This window comes from Oryzias latipes, chromosome 7 (assembly GCF_002234675.1).
Source record: "Oryzias latipes chromosome 7, ASM223467v1".
In the NCBI taxonomy this organism is placed as follows: domain Eukaryota; kingdom Metazoa; phylum Chordata; class Actinopteri; order Beloniformes; family Adrianichthyidae; genus Oryzias; species Oryzias latipes.
This window is the reverse complement of record NC_019865.2, coordinates 28,479,935-28,500,265: the sequence shown is the minus strand read 5'-3', so window position 1 is coordinate 28,500,265 and position 20,331 is coordinate 28,479,935. Positions and strand designations below refer to the sequence as shown.

Below are 20,331 nucleotides of genomic sequence, written 5' to 3'. Positions count from 1 at the left end.
TATAAGTGCAAAAATCTGCCAGTAGAACTAGAATTTGTTTTGTAAGATTTCTTAAAATGCCATGTTCTGTCTTTTTAAGACAAAATTAAATCTTTAAATTAGCTGTGAACACTCATATCTAAATTAACTACTCTAGTAATTGGAAATATTATATCTTAAAAATATTGTCCGTTTTAGATCTTACAAAATATCTATATTTATACACTTTCCCCCAAATATATTATATTTTAAGCACTACAACAGTCCAATGATCCTTATGTCTTAAAGTACGACAAAATGTTCACATTTTAAATGTCAAAAAAATGCTCAGACTTCTTTCCGTTGTTCATAAATGCAATTATGGCATAGGTGTAAGTTAAGTTTTTCTTAAACAATCAAGTCTGTTCTTAATAAACAACAATCCACCTTTCACAAATAAAACCTTTGCACAAAGCTGTTCTGTAAAGTAAAATTAAAATTAGTTTTATTTGAGATATCGCTCAAAATAGGATCTTGTTAAGATCCAATGACTCCCAGAGATTCCAAATTCGCTATAAAAAAAGAGTCTTTACACCTGAGTTAGTTTTTTCGTACATCAAGTTTACATATGATATTTAAACTAGAAACTAGACAAAAATACTTGGTGGGATTTTGTGTTTTTACAGGGCAGGTTCTGGGTGAGAATCCGATCTAGGACTAGTTCAAATGCACCTTCTGGAAAAATTAAAAGCAAGGTTAGTGAGTGAAACCAGGGTTGAGACTTGCAGGTGAGCGTTTGGTGTCTGGGCCTCCTCCAACAATACCTGACTATATGAACTTGCCTTCCCATAGGCCCACCATCTGCTGTAAGGACCAAAAGGCTAATGCTGTGTGATTTTGGCCCCCCACTTCAGGCAATGTGTGTTATGGTTCGCATGAGAATGAGAGGGTCACATCCCTGAGCCTCCAGGTTGGGGACAGGGCTCTTATTGTGGTCTTGGCTCATAGGAGTGTAGAGTATCCAACCTTTTCAGAGTTTCTAGGAGAGTTAGCAGAACATGTTCCAATTGGGGATTCCCTTTTTCTATTGGGAGACTTCCTCAGCCATGCGGGAAAGGTCAGGGATACCTGAACGTATGTGACAGGGGGAAACAGCCTCCCTCCTTGCTTTGGTCTGAGCCAAAGCGATGTTTGATAGTTACAATTCTGTGCCAGTCACAGTTTGTTCATAACAAACACCATCTTTGAGCACAAAAGTGTCCATCAGTGAATGTGGTACCAGGACTCCCTAGGCCAAAGTTCAACTTTGTAGTTTTGCCCTCCTGGATGGTTCCCAGGTAGGCATTCCAGGTATGTCCCACTGAAGGCCCTGGGGAAGCCCCCAGATGCGTTGTGGATCTGGCAACGTCTCGGGTGGCCTGGGAGCAACTGGAGGAAGTTTCATAGAGAGGAAGGTCTTTGGTATCTCAGCTAAGGCTACTGCCTTCTTGACCTCTGAGTACTGAGTAATGTTTTAGTTCAAGCTTGGAGTTTTTTTTATTTAAATTAAAATTTCTGTCCTTCAGTTTCTGGTCTTCTGCATTTAAGTCACCTATTACCACATCTGGTCATCAAAAAAAGAGCAAAAACACAAGATCATAAAGATTATGATTTAATGGAAAAAGTAGTGTTTACATTACGTCCTTCATTTTCGTGGTGATGACAAATGGCTGTTTGCCCTTGGGAAAAGCATGTCCCTGCAATAGGTCAACTGCCTCAGTTATTGAGTAACCTGAACACAGATATGGAAATTTCACATCAGCAGAGACATTTATTGTGCTTCTGGCTCTGCTTCTAGGAAGGACCAAGGATGTATAAAACTAGTTTTGTTTTCTCTTCCTGGAACAAACGGACATGGCTTTGTAGTAAATGTCAAAGTTTTGTTGATAACAGCAACAGGCCAGCAATTATCTTACTGGAATGGTGCTTTAGATAAACCTTTTGAAGAGAGCCGTTGAAGACTAACACGTGATTAGGAGGCTGAGTGCCGCAGAACGTGCACAAATAATGCAAAGCAAAGATGACAGAGCAAGAGCTTTGCACATTTTAGGCATTAATAATAATAACATTACTAGTAAATTGTCATAGAAATGCAAGAAAACCAGAAAAAATGAAACGACTTTCACGCATGGACCCCGGACAGAACAACTGGAATTCAGGTGTTCATGCAGACAAACCTGCACACGTGTTTGAGTTACAAACCTAATTCAAAAATTACAAAAGAAAATTTAACAGCAAACTTTTTGGTTAACACACAAAAAATAACACAACCTGCTTTATTGTTGATTTATATTGTGGTCCTTTCACCTGCTCATCCTCAGAAGCCTTTATAATAGTCGTCTGATCAGTTTACTGTGTTGTGTCAGCCTTCTTTAGAGGGACAGGTAACATATTTTAGATTTGGGTAAAATGGTGTCTTCTAACAAATATATCAATATAGAATATAAGGGACAAGCTTGTTGCTGTTCTTTTTTTCACACTTTTAAAAACAAAGCTGTTTAACATCCCAGTCCAACCGAATTTAATGCAAAATGAACTGCCATTAGCAACCACGTTCATGAGTTTATGAACTATTTAAATGTTTTCGGTTATGGTACTTTTTTTTTTCTTCAGCTGCAGTGAAGAAACAAGCCTTGACTGGAAAAGCTCTGCTTTTCTGAGTCATCTGTTCAAAGTGCATCAGATTTACCTGAGTCACAATAAATAGGTTTGCTGGTGGCATTACGGTCACGTTTACCCCTGACAGATGGTGTAAATCAATGTGGCTCACGAGATTGTAAATAAACTAACCATTTCCTCCCACACCCTCCAAACGCTTCACGAGTGAGCCCAGTCATGTGCAGGAATAGATGAGCTTTGGACAATAAACTGGCAGAAAATGACAACAATCTTAAATGTGTGAGTAATGACAATAAACTAATCTATGTTAGATGATAAAGGTTCATTTGGATAACTAAATGCAGATAAATAAATAAAGATCAATGGAAATTAGGAACAAAGTAGGAAATAATTTCTCATGTCAAATTAAACATATCTGTATCAAACATCGATCAGAGAGTTTAAATTTTTTTTTTAATTAAATGCTAACATTAGAAATCAAACTCAATGGACACAGTTAAAAAAAAGTCATAGTTTACCATTAAAAATTATATGTAAAAATTATGGAAGCATTTGGCACCAAATAGTCTGCCTGCAATCAGCCTGATCTCACTCCTTTGCTCAGGTCTCCGTTCATATCAAGAACACTTTGGCTTTGCCTGTCTGTTGTTTGACTTTCTGAAAGCTTTTCCTTCTTGGACAGTTTTCTGCCCTTCTCTGCTTGTAAAATTAGTTTTGGCCCCCTGATAAAAACAAAACAAAACAAAACATCACAGTCTACTGTACTTCATAGCATTTGGCACAATGGGAATGGCGACATCTGCTGGCAGTCATTGGAAACTGCATCGGATCTGAGATCTTCTTAGCCTCCTTATTCATGGCTAAACCTCAACACTTTCCATGATTTGTCACCTTGCCAAATGTGATGGTATATTTAAACACATAAGTGATATTATGGCAACTTTAGGAATGTTTAATGAAGCAATAAACCACATCAAACCACTTCCTCATCAGGATCAAGAATTACTTTATTTGAGAAATTCAGTTTTTCGGATACACACACCTACCTGATCATTGTGTTTTGACTGTAAATTTTATTTAAAATAATGTAAATGATTAAACTTGATATTAGACAAATGTAAAACACAGGTATTTTACATTGGCATTTAAAACAAAAAATAATTGATGAGAGCAGGTATGGGCAAGTTCAGGACTTCTGAATCACTAGCTGCAGTTCGAAGTGCAAAATGTATCTGATTGGATCAAAGATGACATTAAAATTGAGCTGTGTACACGGACCCAGAAAAACTTCATCCGATTAAAACAAACATTTACATACGTTCGATCAGAATAAATCATTTTGACATGCGCAGAACTGTCTAAAATACCGGAAACGGCAGCGAAGAAGAAACAGCACGATCTGTTGTAAACAAACAAAGCTGCAGCACAGGGCAAGATGATCCTCTAAACATGCTTTTATTATTATTTTCAAGTGACTGCTTATAATTTTTTAAATACGTGCGACCAGTGCTTTATTCTTGGCCCGGAAGAAGGGTTAGGATTAGGTTAATACGTGCCGACAACAACATTTAGTCGTGGATGCAGTTAAAATCCATGCGGGAAATGCTGCAATGTGCATCTTGGCTGAACGTTAATATGTGGAAATAACATCAGCATTTGCTTTGAACATAATTTTACGTGATTGTTCGCACGGTTTCTCAGGACTGCGCAGAGCTGCCTCCACCAGCTCACACATCGTTCTGAAGATGCTCGGAAACGTGGTTCTCCCAGGAGACACGGTTCTCCTGGGACCGACAGTTCGCTCAAGCAAAGAAGCCAGATGGTCTGAAGCCGTCTTCCGGAACGCACACCGTAACAAAGCACCCTCCCCTGCCCGCCAACACGAAGCTATGAGTCCGGCTGCTTTGCCGGCCGGTCCTGTTTGGGCTCCAAAACCTCCTCTGGAGCGCCACACCTTATGTACGTAAAAGCCTGCGCAGCAATGACCCACAATCAGAATAAATTGTTTACATGCACCACAATCGGATCAACAATCAGCATCACCCACCTATCTCGATCTGCAGTAAATTATCCGAACAAGTCTGATCGGGTCTGGGTATTCCGAACAGCAAGTTTACATGACGCATTTTCATTCTGATCAGGAGTTTATTCCGATTGAGCTGCTTGTGTCCATGTAAATGAAGCCAGTGTGTCTGTATGTGTTCCTGATGTCCTTGCCCAGCTCATGGATATCCAATTACCTGGATCAGGGATGTCCAGCCAAATAGAAGATGCCAGAGCAGAGTTCGTTAGAAAGCAAGTGTGAATGTGGATCTCGGTCCTCACTCCTGGAGACCAGAGGCAGTTTTGAAAGACTGATAGAGGAGAAAACTTTGTTAAGAGCTAAATATTTGTTTTATTAAATTGAATCAAAAGGGAGAAGAGGTCAAGTCAACAGCAACAATGCATGCAGAACTCCCAGACTACAAACCCAAGTCTATTCCATTGTGTAGGTTGTGTATGTTGTACGTGTACGTGGCAAAGAAACATGAAGTATGTGACAACTTTAAATCCATCTGCCCCAGTGGTTTCAATGTTTCCAGTGGTTGCAAAGGCATTGGTCATGAGACTTTTTCAACAACCAAACAAGACCCAGTGGGTTAAAAACAAGAGTAAAGCTAGCCTGAAGCACTGATACTGGAATGTTTAAACCTTGTGTTGTCTTGCAGGTAAAAAGTGACAAACTACCATGTTTAGTTGAGTTGTAGTAAAAATACTTTAACCCATCCTTTTCCAGTCTATAATTTTCAACACACGCAAACTCTAATTCCCAGATACCCACACACAAACACACACCTACACTTGCACACAAAAACACACACACACACACACACACACACACACACACACACAGAAACTAAAAAGATGAGGTGCTTCACAAGCCATCATGACCACATTCTACAAAGGAACCATTGAGAGCATCCTCTCCAGCTGCATCACTGTGTGGGGTGGCAGCTGCGCACACAGCAACAGGAGAGCCCTGCAGCGCATAGTCAACACAGCCAGGAGAATCACTGGAGCACCACTCCTCTCCCTGCAGGACTTATACATCACCCGCAAAGCGCTAACAACTGTCAAGGATGCACACCACCCTGCACACAACCTGTTCTCGGGGAGGAGGTACAGGAGCCTCAGGTCCTGCACCACCAGGCTCAGAAACAGCTTCACACACCAGGCCATCAGGATGCTAAACACCCTCTCCCCTCTCCACCTACCCACCACCCATCTTCCTCCATGAACAGTGCTCAAACGAAGCCCCCCCCCCTGCTGCCTGAGATACTTTCTTAAGTGCACTCGCACTCTCAGAGATAATGGCTAATGTTTTAAATTTTCATTCATTTTCTATTCCGTTTTATCCCTTTCGGGGTCACGGGGCTGCTGGAGCCTATCCCGGCCACTTATGGCTGAAGGCAGGGGGACACCCTGGACAGGTCGCCAGTCTGTCGAAGGGTAGAATGTCTGCAATCACACACCCATTCACTCCCACACTCACACCTATGGACAGTTTTGAGTTGCCAATTAACCTATGAAGCATGTTTTTGGACGGAGGGAGGAAGCCGGAGTCCCTGGAGAAAACCCACGCAAGCATGGGGAGAACATGCAAACTCCACACAGAAAGGTCCCCAATTGGTGTTCTGTTTCAAGTCCCCCAGCCGGGGGACTTGAACCGGAGGCCTTCTTGCTGTGAGGCAAGAGCGCTAAACACTGCGTCACCGTGCACCTTCTTTTCTTTCCTTTTATTTATTTATTTATTTTTATTTTATTTTATTTATTTTTCCTTTTGAATAGACATGAGAGAGTAAGAAACGGAATTTCGATTCATTGTATGTGATGCACATGTGAAGAATCGACAATAAAGTTGACTTTGACTTTTACACACACACAAATCTAAACACATCTGCACAACTACACTAATACACATCAGATCCACCCTCGGCTGCAGCTGGGTCTGTTAAAAGATCTCGCCCCCCCCAGCCAACCATTTTCATTCCATTTCCATTTCCAACCAGCTCAACCATTTTCCTCTGTACCCCAAGTACCCCAAAACTCAGAAAATGTTAGGGGAATTTGCATTTACCTAATTATTATGCATCGACTATAAAGCATTTAAAGGACATTTGAAGGTAATTTTTAGATGTTCTCGACAGATAAAAGTAAATTATATATATAGATTTGAGCATGAATGGACAGTTCCAGGCCTCAAGAGTCAGTGTCTCTGCATATTTTTCTGATATCCTGCCCTGCTCATGGCCAAATACATGGATTAGGTATGTCCAACCAACTAGAAGGTGCCAGAACATGGAATGAGTGAGAATGTGGCTCTCTGTCCTCACTCCTGGATCAGAGGCTGTTTTTAAAGACTGATAGATAGGAGGACTTTTGTTGGTACTGATCATTTGTTTTATTTAATAGAGGAAAAGCAGAAGAGGTCAAGTTGACAACAATAAATGAATGAATATCTTAAACCTCAAGAGAAAAATAAATACAACAAAATTTAAATGAGTAGATCAGGAAACAAAAATAAAAAACAGCATAAAATCACAAATACCAATAAAATACATGCAAGACAGATAAGAATTCAGTTGAGTAAAATAAAATAAGACGCCACCAGCTTGTGAGTATTAAAGCCATTGTAAAAGGGTGTTTTTAGTTGACATTTAGGATCTAATGTCACGCACAGTTCTGCAGGAATATTCTTCCATAAATGAAGGCCAGCAATAGAAAAAGCTTGATTACCTTCGTGTTTCTAATGTGACCTGGCTGAATGAAGCAGACACTGGTGGCAGACCTTTAACTCTAGAATGAACACTTCAAAGCTCTGTTAAGTAAACTGGGGCAAGACCAAGAAGAGCAATGTGAGTTCACTTGGACATTCTGGTAAAATAATAGATTGACATTAAAAATAAGTATAATTTTTTCAATGTTTGTTTTTAATTTGGAAATGGTCTCTGTGTTCTTCGTTCTGCTTCTTTTCTTAGTGGAAGATCTTTCCATTTGACTGTTTCTTCCATCTCAGTTTAGGGTCTCCAGTCACTCCTTGATCCTTCAGCTTCTGCTTGAGCTGAAACACAGAATTCATGCAAACAGAAATTCTACTGTGACACCCTTGAGATTTGAAAATCTTTGAAAGATGGAAAAGTTGTCCCAGTTTTCCTGAGCTCTGGGTTGTACGTCATCGCTCCGCCTCCACCCTGGAAATGCTGACTGGAATTGAATTATGCGACACTTTTTGCATGGTGGATGAGATAACTAAAATGCAATCCCCTCTTTGCATTATCTCTCTAACTATGTCACAGAATTAGCGGTGTTAAAGTAGAAAATGAAAAAAATATGTTGGAGGGTTGATTTTTTTTTTTGAGTCAATTGAAGCTGCATTTCTGTTAATCCATTTTAATTGTCAAATTAGATATTTTTAATTGAATTTTACTACACATTTACAAGAGAACTTTTTGAAAATGAAATGTCAAATACAATACCAAAAAATGATATAATATGATTTGTTATGATAATATTGCATTTTGAACATGTGCTTTAAAGGAAAAATAGAACAAAATGAAAAAATGAAAAAAACCAAGAAATATCAGAAAGGAGCGAGAAGAAGTGAAACCCCTGGACCAAACTTCTTGCCACACCCAGGGCACCCCCTAATGTCTTCCATTAAAGGTAATAGTTACTACTCACCATTCCTTCTGATGGTTTTCTGCTTTTGACTCATTTCCTGAGAGAGCGGTTTTGATTAAATATATTTGTTTTTTCATTATTTCAGTCAGTAGCCAAAAAAAGACTTCACAACAATTCACAACATCAACCTGCACAACAATGTTTGGAATCCCATTGGTCATAGCATCAGTCTTAGTATCTTCTAAGTGTAACTTTTGTCTTTCTACATTGAGGGAAGCCAGTTGTCCTGTTTTGGCAGGCATTTGGAGATTTAACCCTAGAATAAGGTAATCAGGTCACAGTCTAAATAAACGAAAATAATTCAATTCAATTTTATGTGTATAGTATTTTTTTTGTCCAAGGCTGACCACTACAGGATGTCTACTTGGATGCCCACGAGAAGACCAACCAAAGAAGGATCAACGGGTTTATTAACTGCTCCTTTCCTCACTGGACTCAAAACATCAACTAGGGGGAAGAATAGAAGAAGAGCGTTGAAGAACTTTCTGTTTTTCAGGGTGTTGTATTCAGTTTTATTTCTGTCAATAAGTGAGTGTAACTAACATTAGTCTTACAAATACTTTACGCTAAACTTACCACACAATTGTACATTTCATTTTCATGACGTGACCATACGAGCCTCAAGGGAACAGCAAGACACACCTGCGCTCCCCTCTATTACTGTTTAATTTAGTAAACTTAACAGAAACTCAGGATTTGTTCGCTGCTAAGCAGTCAATCAGCAAAGAGGGAGGAAGGATGAGGTTGGTTTGCTGATGAGGTAGAACTGGGTATCATCTGCATAACAATGGAAGTGTATGTGTAGCATTAATCAAAGACTCAGCTTTAACTGTCAGCTGGCAGAGATAGAGGCCAGGAGGATAAAATGGATGTTCTCCACTAAATCATCACGTGTTCTCTCAATGGCAGTATAACAGCATGGGAAAACGGACCCTTTTAGGCTGAAGACTAACAATACTCTCTGACTTATTGGTGGACTTTAGAGCAGAATATAAGGAACACTCGGAACAACATCCAGTAAAAATCACAGACCAGAATATGGGTCTGAGAAATGAAGAAATGGACAGACAACCAGGCCCCAACATGCTCTGGTTATGGAATCTTACTGCCTTATGTGAGCTCCTGGCAGGAGACCCCTTTGAAGTGGACTGGACCCTCCCTGAATGGCTAACTGAAGGACAGACTGCCCTAATACTGATAGACCCCCAGAAGGGGCGTCTGTGAGTTTTAGGACTGTCGTATTTTAAAAACATAGCTCTGTGACACTCAACAAATTGACTTGAGCTTTTTTTCTCTTTTTGAAAAAATGTATGACGAGTGACTTCAAACATGGTTTACCTGCTTCAGAAGTTCCTCCAGCACAACAGGATCTTCTAGATTAAGAGATGAGTTTTCCTCTATCTTCAGCTTTAGCAGGTACCTTTTCTTTGGGACTTGGAATAAAATGGTAAGTCAGTGACCGTGTTTACCCTGATGATATGCAAAACGTGTCTTTGGCATATTTATCGTATTTTTTCTTTGGAGAAAAGCTCTGAAATCACATGCATTTTCAAGAGTTGGGACTCACCAGCGTAGCAAATGAATGCTCTCTTTTCATCACAGTTCCTGTCATCCCACTGTCCAGAGCTTTCAAAATCTGCTACTGCACAGTTCTCGTTTTGGTTTTGGTAATTATTAGGTTCACCAACCTTCCAGTTCCTGAATGAGGAGTTACTTCCATCAGTCCATTTCCAAGTGTCTCTAAAAAGACCAATCCAGGGCTTTTTTCCTGCAGGTGTCAGCTCCATGATCTTCTGGTTCTCTTCCATGTTTCGCACACTGGCCAGGTCTGTGTGATACTCTCTGCAGAAGCTCAGGGCATCAAACCACTTCATAGAATTGTTGATGTAAACAAACGTCACATTGAGTCCTATGGGAGAGCAGAGTGACTGTTGTGAATAGCAAACAGCATGTCACTATTAATTATGCCTCTGGCAAAGACTCTCTGACAATCAACAGAGAAACTTTACTTTCAAAACGAGACATTGAGACTGACACAGTTTATTTAGTTATTAGTCTGTATCAGTTGGTTATCTTACCTGTCACATCAGAGCAGATTGGTTCTGCCAAGCTATCACAGGGCATATCGTTCCATTTACCATTGTCAGGCATGCTCAACATTGTACAGGATTCAAGGCCATTGTAATTGTTTGGCTCGGAATCTTTCCAGTTTCTGAAGTTAGCATTGCCATTTTCATAGAAATTTGGGTCTGACATCGCCCATCTCCAGCTGTTCACATCTTGGTACAGTCCTATCCAGGCCATCTGAAAAACAAGTTGATTTGCTCTTTAAAAAAAACAGTTTTTCTGTCCTCATCAGTGTTTGGGAGTAACTCATTACAACAGTAATCTATTGCAGCAACATGTCACTCTAAGAAAGTGTATGGATTTACTAATGAAATTAGTAATTTGTACTGATTACAGTGACATGTGTTCTCAGAATGCAATTTAAGGGGGAACTGGAGACCATGAGGTGCCAAAAGGAAAGGAAAAAAAACTGGCACAAACAAAATCTTTATTCTGCTTATATCTGGGTCACTTTTTAAAAATTCATGTTGAATTAAATTACAGACAGAAACGGTGCATGAAACTAGGCTTGTGGCGGTATTAAATTTTAGTAAAAAAATTATGAACAAAGCGGCAACTTAAAAGTCCAACAAACCGATTAGGTTCAAGCAAAAACCAGACAACTGAATACAGGGACCACTGTGGATAGTTATATACTTAGTGTGACTTTGACATGGGGGACAACAAACCCTCCCAAAACATAAATGAAAAACAAACCACAATTACTGAGCCAAGACTGCTGTGAGGGTTCAAAAAGCCAAGTTATTTCACGTCTTTTTTTTGTTCCTACAAGGTGTGTCTAATCTCATTTTCTCACAATACGTTCTGCTGGAACCGTCAAGTCTCTTCATGCATACTGAACTGAATCTCTTTTACAATGTTTGCCAAAAAAGAGAAACCAATTTGTTTTAATGAGCATGTGAAAAGGGATTTCAGTCAAAGAATTTGATACTAAAAGTCTTTGTTCCACCTGTGGAACGGCCATGCCATTCAGGTTATTCATGTCTTCCATGTTGTCCACAGTGGCCAGGTCAGCAAACTGCTCTCTGCAGAAACTCTGAGCCTCAGTCCAGGTCTTTGTTTCATTAAAAACTAGGTAGTGGTGTTGAGCCACAGAGAAGACACCACAAACGGCTGCAAAACAGAAACACATTTTATTTATTTATTTATTATTTATTAATGTAGACTTTGTATTGTCCAACTCTTCCACAGTGCAAATAATTGAAGGAAATATAATTAAACAATATTCTTATTGTGTTACAAGATTTACTTGATTCTAAAAAAATGCTGTATTAGATTTTATTGTTAACAAGTAAAATATGATAAAAAAACAAGCTTTTCATTATTATTTGTTGCTAATTTGCTTTTCCATCAGTATGACCAGAAAGCTCCAGATTTACCAAAGCCGTGAAGACTTTGCAGACCAAGAGCTAATTTGTTCCCAAAAGAAAAGGTGGGTTGTAAAAGTAAATTCATAAATCTTTCCACAGGTGAGACGAGTAACAGCATGGTCATGCAAAACACAAATAACTGTCACTAGAAGGAAACAAGTGAGGAATATAAAAGAAATGCTCACCTGAAGCAGCGATGAAGTACAGACACAATCTCTCCATCCTTGATCCTCGATGCAGACCTTCAGTCTGTGACTGCAGACGTACAGATGTTTACTTATCTGCTTCAATCCCACTCATGCAAACGGAGGATGCAAAATTCATACAAACCTAGACAGTCTCAGGGAAATCTTTGTAGAGAAGAGATCACAATAGAAACTAGCTTTATTTACATGCTTAAAAAAGAAAATTTGCCTTGAAAAGGATTTGGAGTCTGTGGAGCATTCAGCCTTATCTTCAAAACTGATTATAAATGTTTTGTCAGCTCTTAGGAGGTCAAAGACATTATTTGGTCATAGTTAATCAATTATTATAACACTTAGGTGCAAACAACAATATCTTCCTTAAATTTGAAATACTGTTTATACATATTTCATGAATGGCTTAAAGTGGCGGGGGGAAGTCAGTATAACCAATAAAAGATTTTTAAGAAGATAATTTTTTTTTTGCTTTCAAAAAATGATTTGGCATTGCAACACAAATGTTCTCACATACGTTCTGCCTCATCTCGCTTTCTCATTTTAAAAATAATTCATTAGAAGGCCCCTGGTTCAAGTCCCAGCTGGGGGACCTGAAACAGAACACCAATGGGGGACCTTTCTGTGTGGATTTTTCATGTTCTTCCTATGCATGTGTGGCTTTTCTCCGGGGGACTCCGGCTTCCTCCCACTGTCCAAAACACGTTTCTTAGGTTAAATTGGTTACTCTAAATTCCCCCTACGTGTGAATGTGAGTGTGCATGGGGGTGTGACAGACTGGCATTGTCCCCTGCCTTCGCCCACAAGCAGGTTGATTGGCTCCGGCATCCTAGAGACCCCGAAAGGGAACAAACAGTTAGAAAATGAATACATTTCTTTTATTTTATTTTTTAGCATTGATTAATTTTTAGTCAGATTTCTGAATTTATGGCCGAGGATCTCCTGAAACTTTAAAATAAACTATAAAGTTTATCTGCTGACATTACCTTAAATCAACAGGTCTGTGATCTGTGAGTCCTCCGGAGCAAAATGTTGATGAAAAGTTTGATTTTCTTTAAGATCTGTTTGTTAAAACAAGAAAAAATAAGATTTAAAGCACATATTATTTTATGCTGCAAAAGTGTTTTGGATTAGATTACAGTTTTTCTTAAATGCTAAAACACGTTTCACAAACGTGTCCTCCGTGTTCCTCAATATCTAAAGACAACACCCTTTTCTGAAGCTACATAAATACAACCAGTACGTCTCAAGAGCAGCTGGAAGCTTTCTAATGTAAGCACTACACACAGCATTAGACACTACAGCGGAACAACTTGTTGGGAGAAGGTGGTGGATGACTGAATCCAAGTGCGGACACAAACTGGTAGACGTGAAGTGATTAATTATGACTTGACTGGAGAGAGGATGAGACACGGCTGGCAGAGGGGCAGAGGGGCAGAGGGGCAGAGGGGCAGAGGGGCAGAGGGGCAGAGGGGCAGAGGGGCAGAGGGCGCAGAGGGGCAGAGGGGCAGAGGGGCAGAGGGGCAGAGGGGCAGAGGGGCAGAGGGGCAGAGGGGCAGAGGGGCAGAGGGGTGGCTATGATGGACTTTTACAGGGTGAACAATAATCTGGCGCTGGCTGGAGGTCATCCTTAAGAATAAATAGTGTCCTTGATGGCCATCAGGTGTGGAGGTGCTGATTGTGGGAATGAGCAGCAGGTGTTATGCCCCTGGAGGAGGCATGCCCAACAGAACCACAACACAATTGAAAACACAATGCTCAATTTGTGAGAAGGTTCTTTGTTTCACAACTGCCAATGCATATTGTTTAGAAACTTTACAGTAATGGATGTTCTTAGATCTCTGCAGAGTATTAGCCATTTCTATTTGAGAGTTGCATATGAAGAGTATAAATGTACAGTAAATTCTGCATTTACACGACTGTAACACAACTCAATGTAAAAACAGAATATATTGCACACAACAGTGCTCTTGAAAACATAATCAGGGTGTGAAGTTATTTTCTTTACTTTATTCACACCACAGTCACTGTGCGGCATCATGTCACTGAGCTGCATCGGGCCACATCACCTCATTCACATTGCAGGCTATATTGTCTCTTGCCAGGCACCGCGGGAAAAACTCCCTGGAATGGAGATTCATCCTGTCGCCACTTATGTCTGCGACAGAATCAGCTAATTTACGTTAGATGTCTAAGAACTCCTGATCTACAACTTTGCACTGATCTACAACACTTTACTGCAGAGGAGTGCAGTAAAGTGTTGTAGATCAGTGCATTACGTTAATTACGCAAACAGTTTAAGAGTTATGGTCGTTTAAAGACTGACAACACTGGAGCCAGTGGCGGTTTTTGATATGGGCGATGTGGGCGGTCGCCCAGGGCGGCACGTCATAGGGGGCGGCATTTGCCGTGCCTGATGCGTTACACATAACGTGCTACATACTGAATTCAAAGAGGAAGCTTGGAGCTTATAATTTGAAATTGCTTCAGCAACCGACACTTCTTGCTTTTATTTTGACACATCAGACTATTAAGAATGTCTTCCTCCTATTTCCTCTTCACACTTATGGTGCAAAAAAAAAAAAAAAAAAGAATACCTCAGAGTGAAACAACGTAAAACAGGCACATGAAAAGGAATTAGGCAGAACAAACATCCGTGCTCAACCCAATTTCGAAAAAAGCAGGCAATGGAGATTATTTCCCACAATTCTTTGCTCCGACACAGCAGACCCGATGCGCACGTGACCACCGCCCTCTGCTACAAAACGCTTGCGGCCACACCTCTTTGCGGTAGTCTTTGGAACATAAGTCAAAAAACTCGAGAGGGGAGCGCAACTCGCCGGTGGCTGGCTGAATCCCACTAACAGGTGATTGGGAGTCTTTTTCTATCTAACAATCAACTCTGGGCCGCAGCTGCGCCTCCCGTCATAGAGACGGAGCCGCGTGTGTCAGAGGGAAGGGGAGGGGGGATGAGCGCAGACCATTTTTTATGGATTGAGTTTTTTTTGGAGGATTTCTACTGTTGGTGTTGCACAAATTTAGGGAAATGCCAAATATTTTTGGAGTAATCCCACTGATGAGTTCTAAGATTTAGTCTTTAATGTTTTATAAGACCTAAACATATTAATCACAATAAGTTTTATTTTTTAGATCTAATCCCTCTGTTATGTTTCACAAAGACACACACAGGACGTCACACATTAAGAAATTATTGCTAAAAATGAAGCAGGAGTCCAGCTCTAAAAAAAAAAGCTCTAAAAAATGATGAAAGAGCAAAAAAATGGAATTATTTGATATGTAATTTCTTATAAATATTTCCAGGCTTTCTTTGTTTTGTCCTGCAGCATGTTCATATTTGTATAATTTTGACAGAATATATTTAAATGGAGAACAAAATATTAAAAGTTATTTAAGGTTTAACTTAAGTTATTCTGGATTAATGTTCCTGTTTTTATTCATATTTATGTTCAAAAGGTTTAGTGTAAAAGGTTTAAAAGTTTAGCTTTAGTGTGTAGTTCAGTAAATCTTTATCTTCTTCGGCTCAAAACCTTAAGCGTGTTTTTAACTTAGGCCCCCTGTGTGACTGAGTTTGACCCCCCGTAATACGAGTCTAGAAAATTCATGCATTTTTTGAGTAAAATGGCTAAATAGAAGATAGGGAACACAACAGGATGTTGTCAAATTTTGTATGTGTGTGTGTGTGTGGGGGGGGGGGGGCTGCTGGGGTTACTCGCCCAGGGAGTAAGTTAGTGTAGAACCGCCACTGACTGGAGCTATAGCTTCAGTGTTAAAGGGTTCATTGATAATGTTCTACTCTGAAGAGTTACAGGATGCAGAACACAATGCATTGTTAAAAAAAAAACATGCAAAATTGATGCTCTAAATCCATCTATTTGCCAAAACTGCTTTATCCCGTGAGAGCTGGATTCTATTCCAGCTACTGTTGTGTGATGGCAGGGTACATTCTGCACATTTTGTCTGTCTTTCACAGGGCCACACAACCACACACACTCACTTTCACACCTAGGGACAATTTAGAGTGAACCGGAGTTCCCGGAGAAAACCCACACATGGACGGGGAGAACATGCAAACTCCACACAGGAAGGACCCAGCTAGGACTTTCTTGCTGTGAGGCGAGTCCCGCTAAACCACCGTGGAGCTCCTACTCGGATGCCACAATGTAGAAATTCAAATCAGTTATTTAAAATCCTCACTTGATCCAATGATGATGTACAGAAGAAAAAGGCCTCTGTCCCTAAGTCTATCCCCTCAGTGAGTAAAGAGTCACCATCTGCTGATAGTGACTCTTTACTCATTAATCATTAGTCACGCACATGCAAACTGAGTATGCAAACAGTTAAAGTCAAAACACCAATAGCCGGAAGTTCCTTGGAGAACCAAAACTATTCAAACTAGCTTTGTTTTGCGTACTTCAGGAGTCTGCAACCTGAGACTACGGAGTCACATGTGGCTCTTTTATCCTTTTATTGTGGTTCTTTGTCTTTGAAGAAAAATTGTAATCATTTTTAAAAACGATGGGTTTGCAGTTTTGGTTAATTTAGTTTAGTTAATAAAGTTGTGACATTCAGGCTTATAATTTAAACTCTAATGAATGACTTATCAGCCACAAAATCATAAATAAAATGTGTGTTTTGGTGAAGTGGACTGCAGTTTTTCTTTGGTCAGTAAGAAGCTGGCCAGAATGGCTCTTTTGTTCAAGATTGCAGACCCTCTGTTTAGTTGTTTCAACTGAAGCACAGTCAGTAGAGCCTATTTGATATTTAATCTCTAAAACTCTCAATCAATAATCATGTTTTTTAAAGGTAGTCTTCACCAAGACTGATTCTTTTCAGAACAATCTATTAAACAAAGTTCTGGCTTTATTTAAAAAAAGCATCTCCCTCTAGATACAATCTTTCCACAACATGCTCTGAGCAGTGCTGTCACTGACAAAAACAGACCTTTTCTGATTTTTCTTTTCCCATTTGCACATCTGGTTTTTGAAATCCTTAACCATCCGAACCTGGGAAGGCCTCACACGGCCGCAACACCATAACATATTTGTTTATGGAAAAGTTTGAATTTTTTTTCATCCTTTACAAGAGTAAACAGATCACCAGTTTACCTCTGGTGTCAATCAAAAGAAATACTAAAAAGAAAAAGTTCGAACTGAGGGTGGTGGAGGGGAGGGGGCTCCAACCGCGGCTCGGTGTTCCAGCAGAGGTGGCTGTGTTGATAGGTCTGGAAAGTGTAGCGATGCCCTGAGAAGAAGCCTATTTACTAAAGAATAGCCATTAAAACAGCCCATCAATGTTTTCAGCCAGCAGGTTGGACATGTCTGGATTTACTATAGCATAAGGAGATGATGGGCAACAGGTCTGGCAAGAATAATTTCAGAAACGGAGCAAAATACAGCTTTTATTTTGGTAGTCCAATTCTGCTTATGGGCAAATTAATTTGCATGTAACTAAATGTTTAGTTTGGAGTTTAGCTCCAAACTATAGTTTAGCTCCAAACTATATCTTTAGTTCCAACTAAATAATTAGTAAAAATTTACTAATTTAATTCGGAGTTAAATATTTGTTCAAGAAAACAATATTTAGAAATACAGCTCAAATTTTTTGTTTGGAAGATAAATATTTAGGTCAGATGTAAATATTTAATTTGCAAATTAAATGTCTAATTTGATCAAATTGAATATTTAGTGTACAGACTAAATTTAGTTTGTAAAATAAATAAATAATTATAAAACATATATCTAACTTTAAATTAAATATTGAGCTTGCTAACTTAATATGTAGTTGGTAAAAGTAAATACAAAAATTAAAAGCTTGAAATATGAATTTGAAAAATGAAATCTGTTTTTTTTTCTCCTAAAACAGGCTAAATAACCAAAAATGTTACTGTTAATGTTAGATTGTGCAGCTATCCAAACACCACCCCTTAAGTATGGTTTAAGATGGAGACTGCAATGTCCGCTTGAGTGAACAGAAGGTGCTGGAGCTTCTTAGGTATTTTTTCTCAACTCACAAAACCTTTATTTTATTTATTTGTAGAGGCAACATACTTCTTCCCAACGGTCAGACCTTTGTCATGCAAAAAATGGTGCATCTGTGTCACTTTAACAAAGGAGATCATTCTAAATTTCAGATCAAAAGAAACTGGATCAGAAGAATCTTGAGAGCATTCCAGGAGGAGGTGAAATCTTCAAACACAAAATTATTTTGAGTGACTAGAATGAAAGATGCTGTTTCCAAAAAAGATCAGATTTATGTTTTGGTGAGCGTTTCACTCTTGATGGACATTTTAATGTTTTTGTGTTGGAAACAAATATGGAAACAAAAATTGAGGATGTACTTTGTTTTTATCTTTGGAGCAGCGTTGTGGTGTACAGGCTTTTGTTAACCTTTGATAATTCACATTTTGATTTAGATGGGATTCAAAACGACACCGGCCACTTTGACATCTGCTGCAAGATCATCACTGATCAATCATTTAAAGCTGTGAGAAGGGAGACATCTGCTGGCTGTGTTCCAAACGACATCTGAATGTCAGACCTTTAAACAGCTTTTGGTGCTGACTGTGACAGCTATGGATCTTACTTTTTTTAATGCATGTTCTTTTAATAATCTGGTGGTACTGAGGTGGTGGTTGTATCTTGGAGGTATCTACATCATGGCCCACCTACCTTGGGATCCCTGGGATGCTTGTGTTGATATCTGAAGGGCCAACAATTGTCCTGTGTCTGAGCTGTAGGTCTTTTGGGTCTTTGTTCTCGTATGTGCTTGTTTTGTGTACCAGGCCTCTCTGCGTTATCTGCGGCTGTTTCAGGAGACTTGAGCCTCTTTGGGGTTTGTTTGTGACTTTCTTTCTTCTTGTCAATGACCTTCACCTTTTATTTGCACGTTTCTACTCAAGAAGGGTTCGGAGTGAACGCATGACCCTGGTTTACGTTCCTGTGACCGCCTGGTCTTGGGCAGTGGTGCTTCTTGAAATAATCCTCTAATTTTATAATTAATGCAGTTTTTGTCTTTGTGCCGTATTTTTCTGCCGTACATTTTCTTATTTTTTGGTGGTGTACCACGCTACCAAATCACTTTCCCTCTTTTCCTTTTTCTACTCCAATGTCTGCTACCTTCCAGTCTGACAGAAGACTCTCAGGGCGGAGGACAAATGTAAAAAACATGAGGTTAAGCCTCAGTTTAAACACAAAAGGTCTTTAATGTATATTATTATACACATTGAGAGTCCAAAGGGTAGATCATATTACCCCTTGTGTAATAGCAATACCTGTCAAATGCAGGAAGCTTTCGGTTTCTTTTTGTTTAATTAGCTGCTGGACTGGGCAAATAAAAGCAAAATGTATGCAAACAAAAATGCAAAAGAGAGAAATAAAACATATTTTTGAGAATGTTGTTTTTTTCAATTTTAAAATTAACTGGCAACTTAAAAATCTTGTTTTTGACCCGTTTGATTTCAATGTTTCTATAAATTATCATTTTTAGTCTAAATCAGTTTAGATTTTTAGGGGACAGCTTTCATTTAGTTTTTCAAAAACCTTTTCAATGTTTTTTTTAAAACAACAAAAATGATGAATTATTTTTTTTATTAATAAATCCATTCAAATTATTTGTATTGTTGGTATCAGTATAAAGATTATTGTGACAAACAGATGACATTTTTTGCATTAATTTAGTTTTGATGGTTTACTATCTTTACAATAGTCTTCCGCCTGTTTTTCTGTGATTTATTTTTTTATTTTTTTACCTATTCTGCCCAACGGCTGAGTACAAGTTAGGAGCTTGTTGCTTAGGAGCTTACATATTTTCCCTCTCATTTTTCATTACTTTGGAAACATATATTGTTTGGTTTACACCAGCATATGAATAAGCCATTTGTGTTTTTCAGAAATTTATCCATTTTATGTGCTGAATTTCATATTCACGAATGCAAACTTTTGAAAGAATTTCCCAATTTTATTTATTTATGGTGGGGTTCAAGCTACATATTGAATTACCGGTAATTCATTTTTACAATAACCAAAAAATGCAGTAAAATGTTCTGAAATGTTTTGCCAACATAAAATTAGTAAATGGCAATTCTGTCAATCTTACCTCTATATACTTGTGTGCTTTTGTATGTTTCTTCCTACCCCTGGCTTTTTACTGTATTCTGTTTTATATTTTTAATATAAACTACTGATGTAGTTTATAAAGTATTTTACAGTTATAGTCTTGTAGTAACAGTCTTGTACTGAATCAGACTTTTACAATAAAGATTTTGAAAAAAAGTCTTTCCC

At 38.9% G+C, this 20,331-nt stretch overlaps 1 protein-coding gene across 1 annotated transcript; it reads right to left on the bottom strand.

Annotated features, from left to right (window-relative positions):
- Positions 1–7,038: 7,038 nt before the first annotated feature.
- LOC101163643 (macrophage mannose receptor 1-like) lies at positions 7,039–10,657 on the bottom strand. The gene is made up of 4 exons (XM_023956988.1): positions 10,416–10,657; positions 9,905–10,246; positions 9,676–9,770; positions 7,039–7,717 (listed from the first exon to the last, which is right to left on the bottom strand). Exons 1-4 carry the CDS (start codon positions 10,639–10,641, stop codon positions 7,631–7,633), a joined length of 750 nt encoding a protein of 249 aa, XP_023812756.1. The 5' UTR covers positions 10,642–10,657; the 3' UTR covers positions 7,039–7,630.
- Between the last annotated feature and the right edge of the window lie 9,674 nt (positions 10,658–20,331).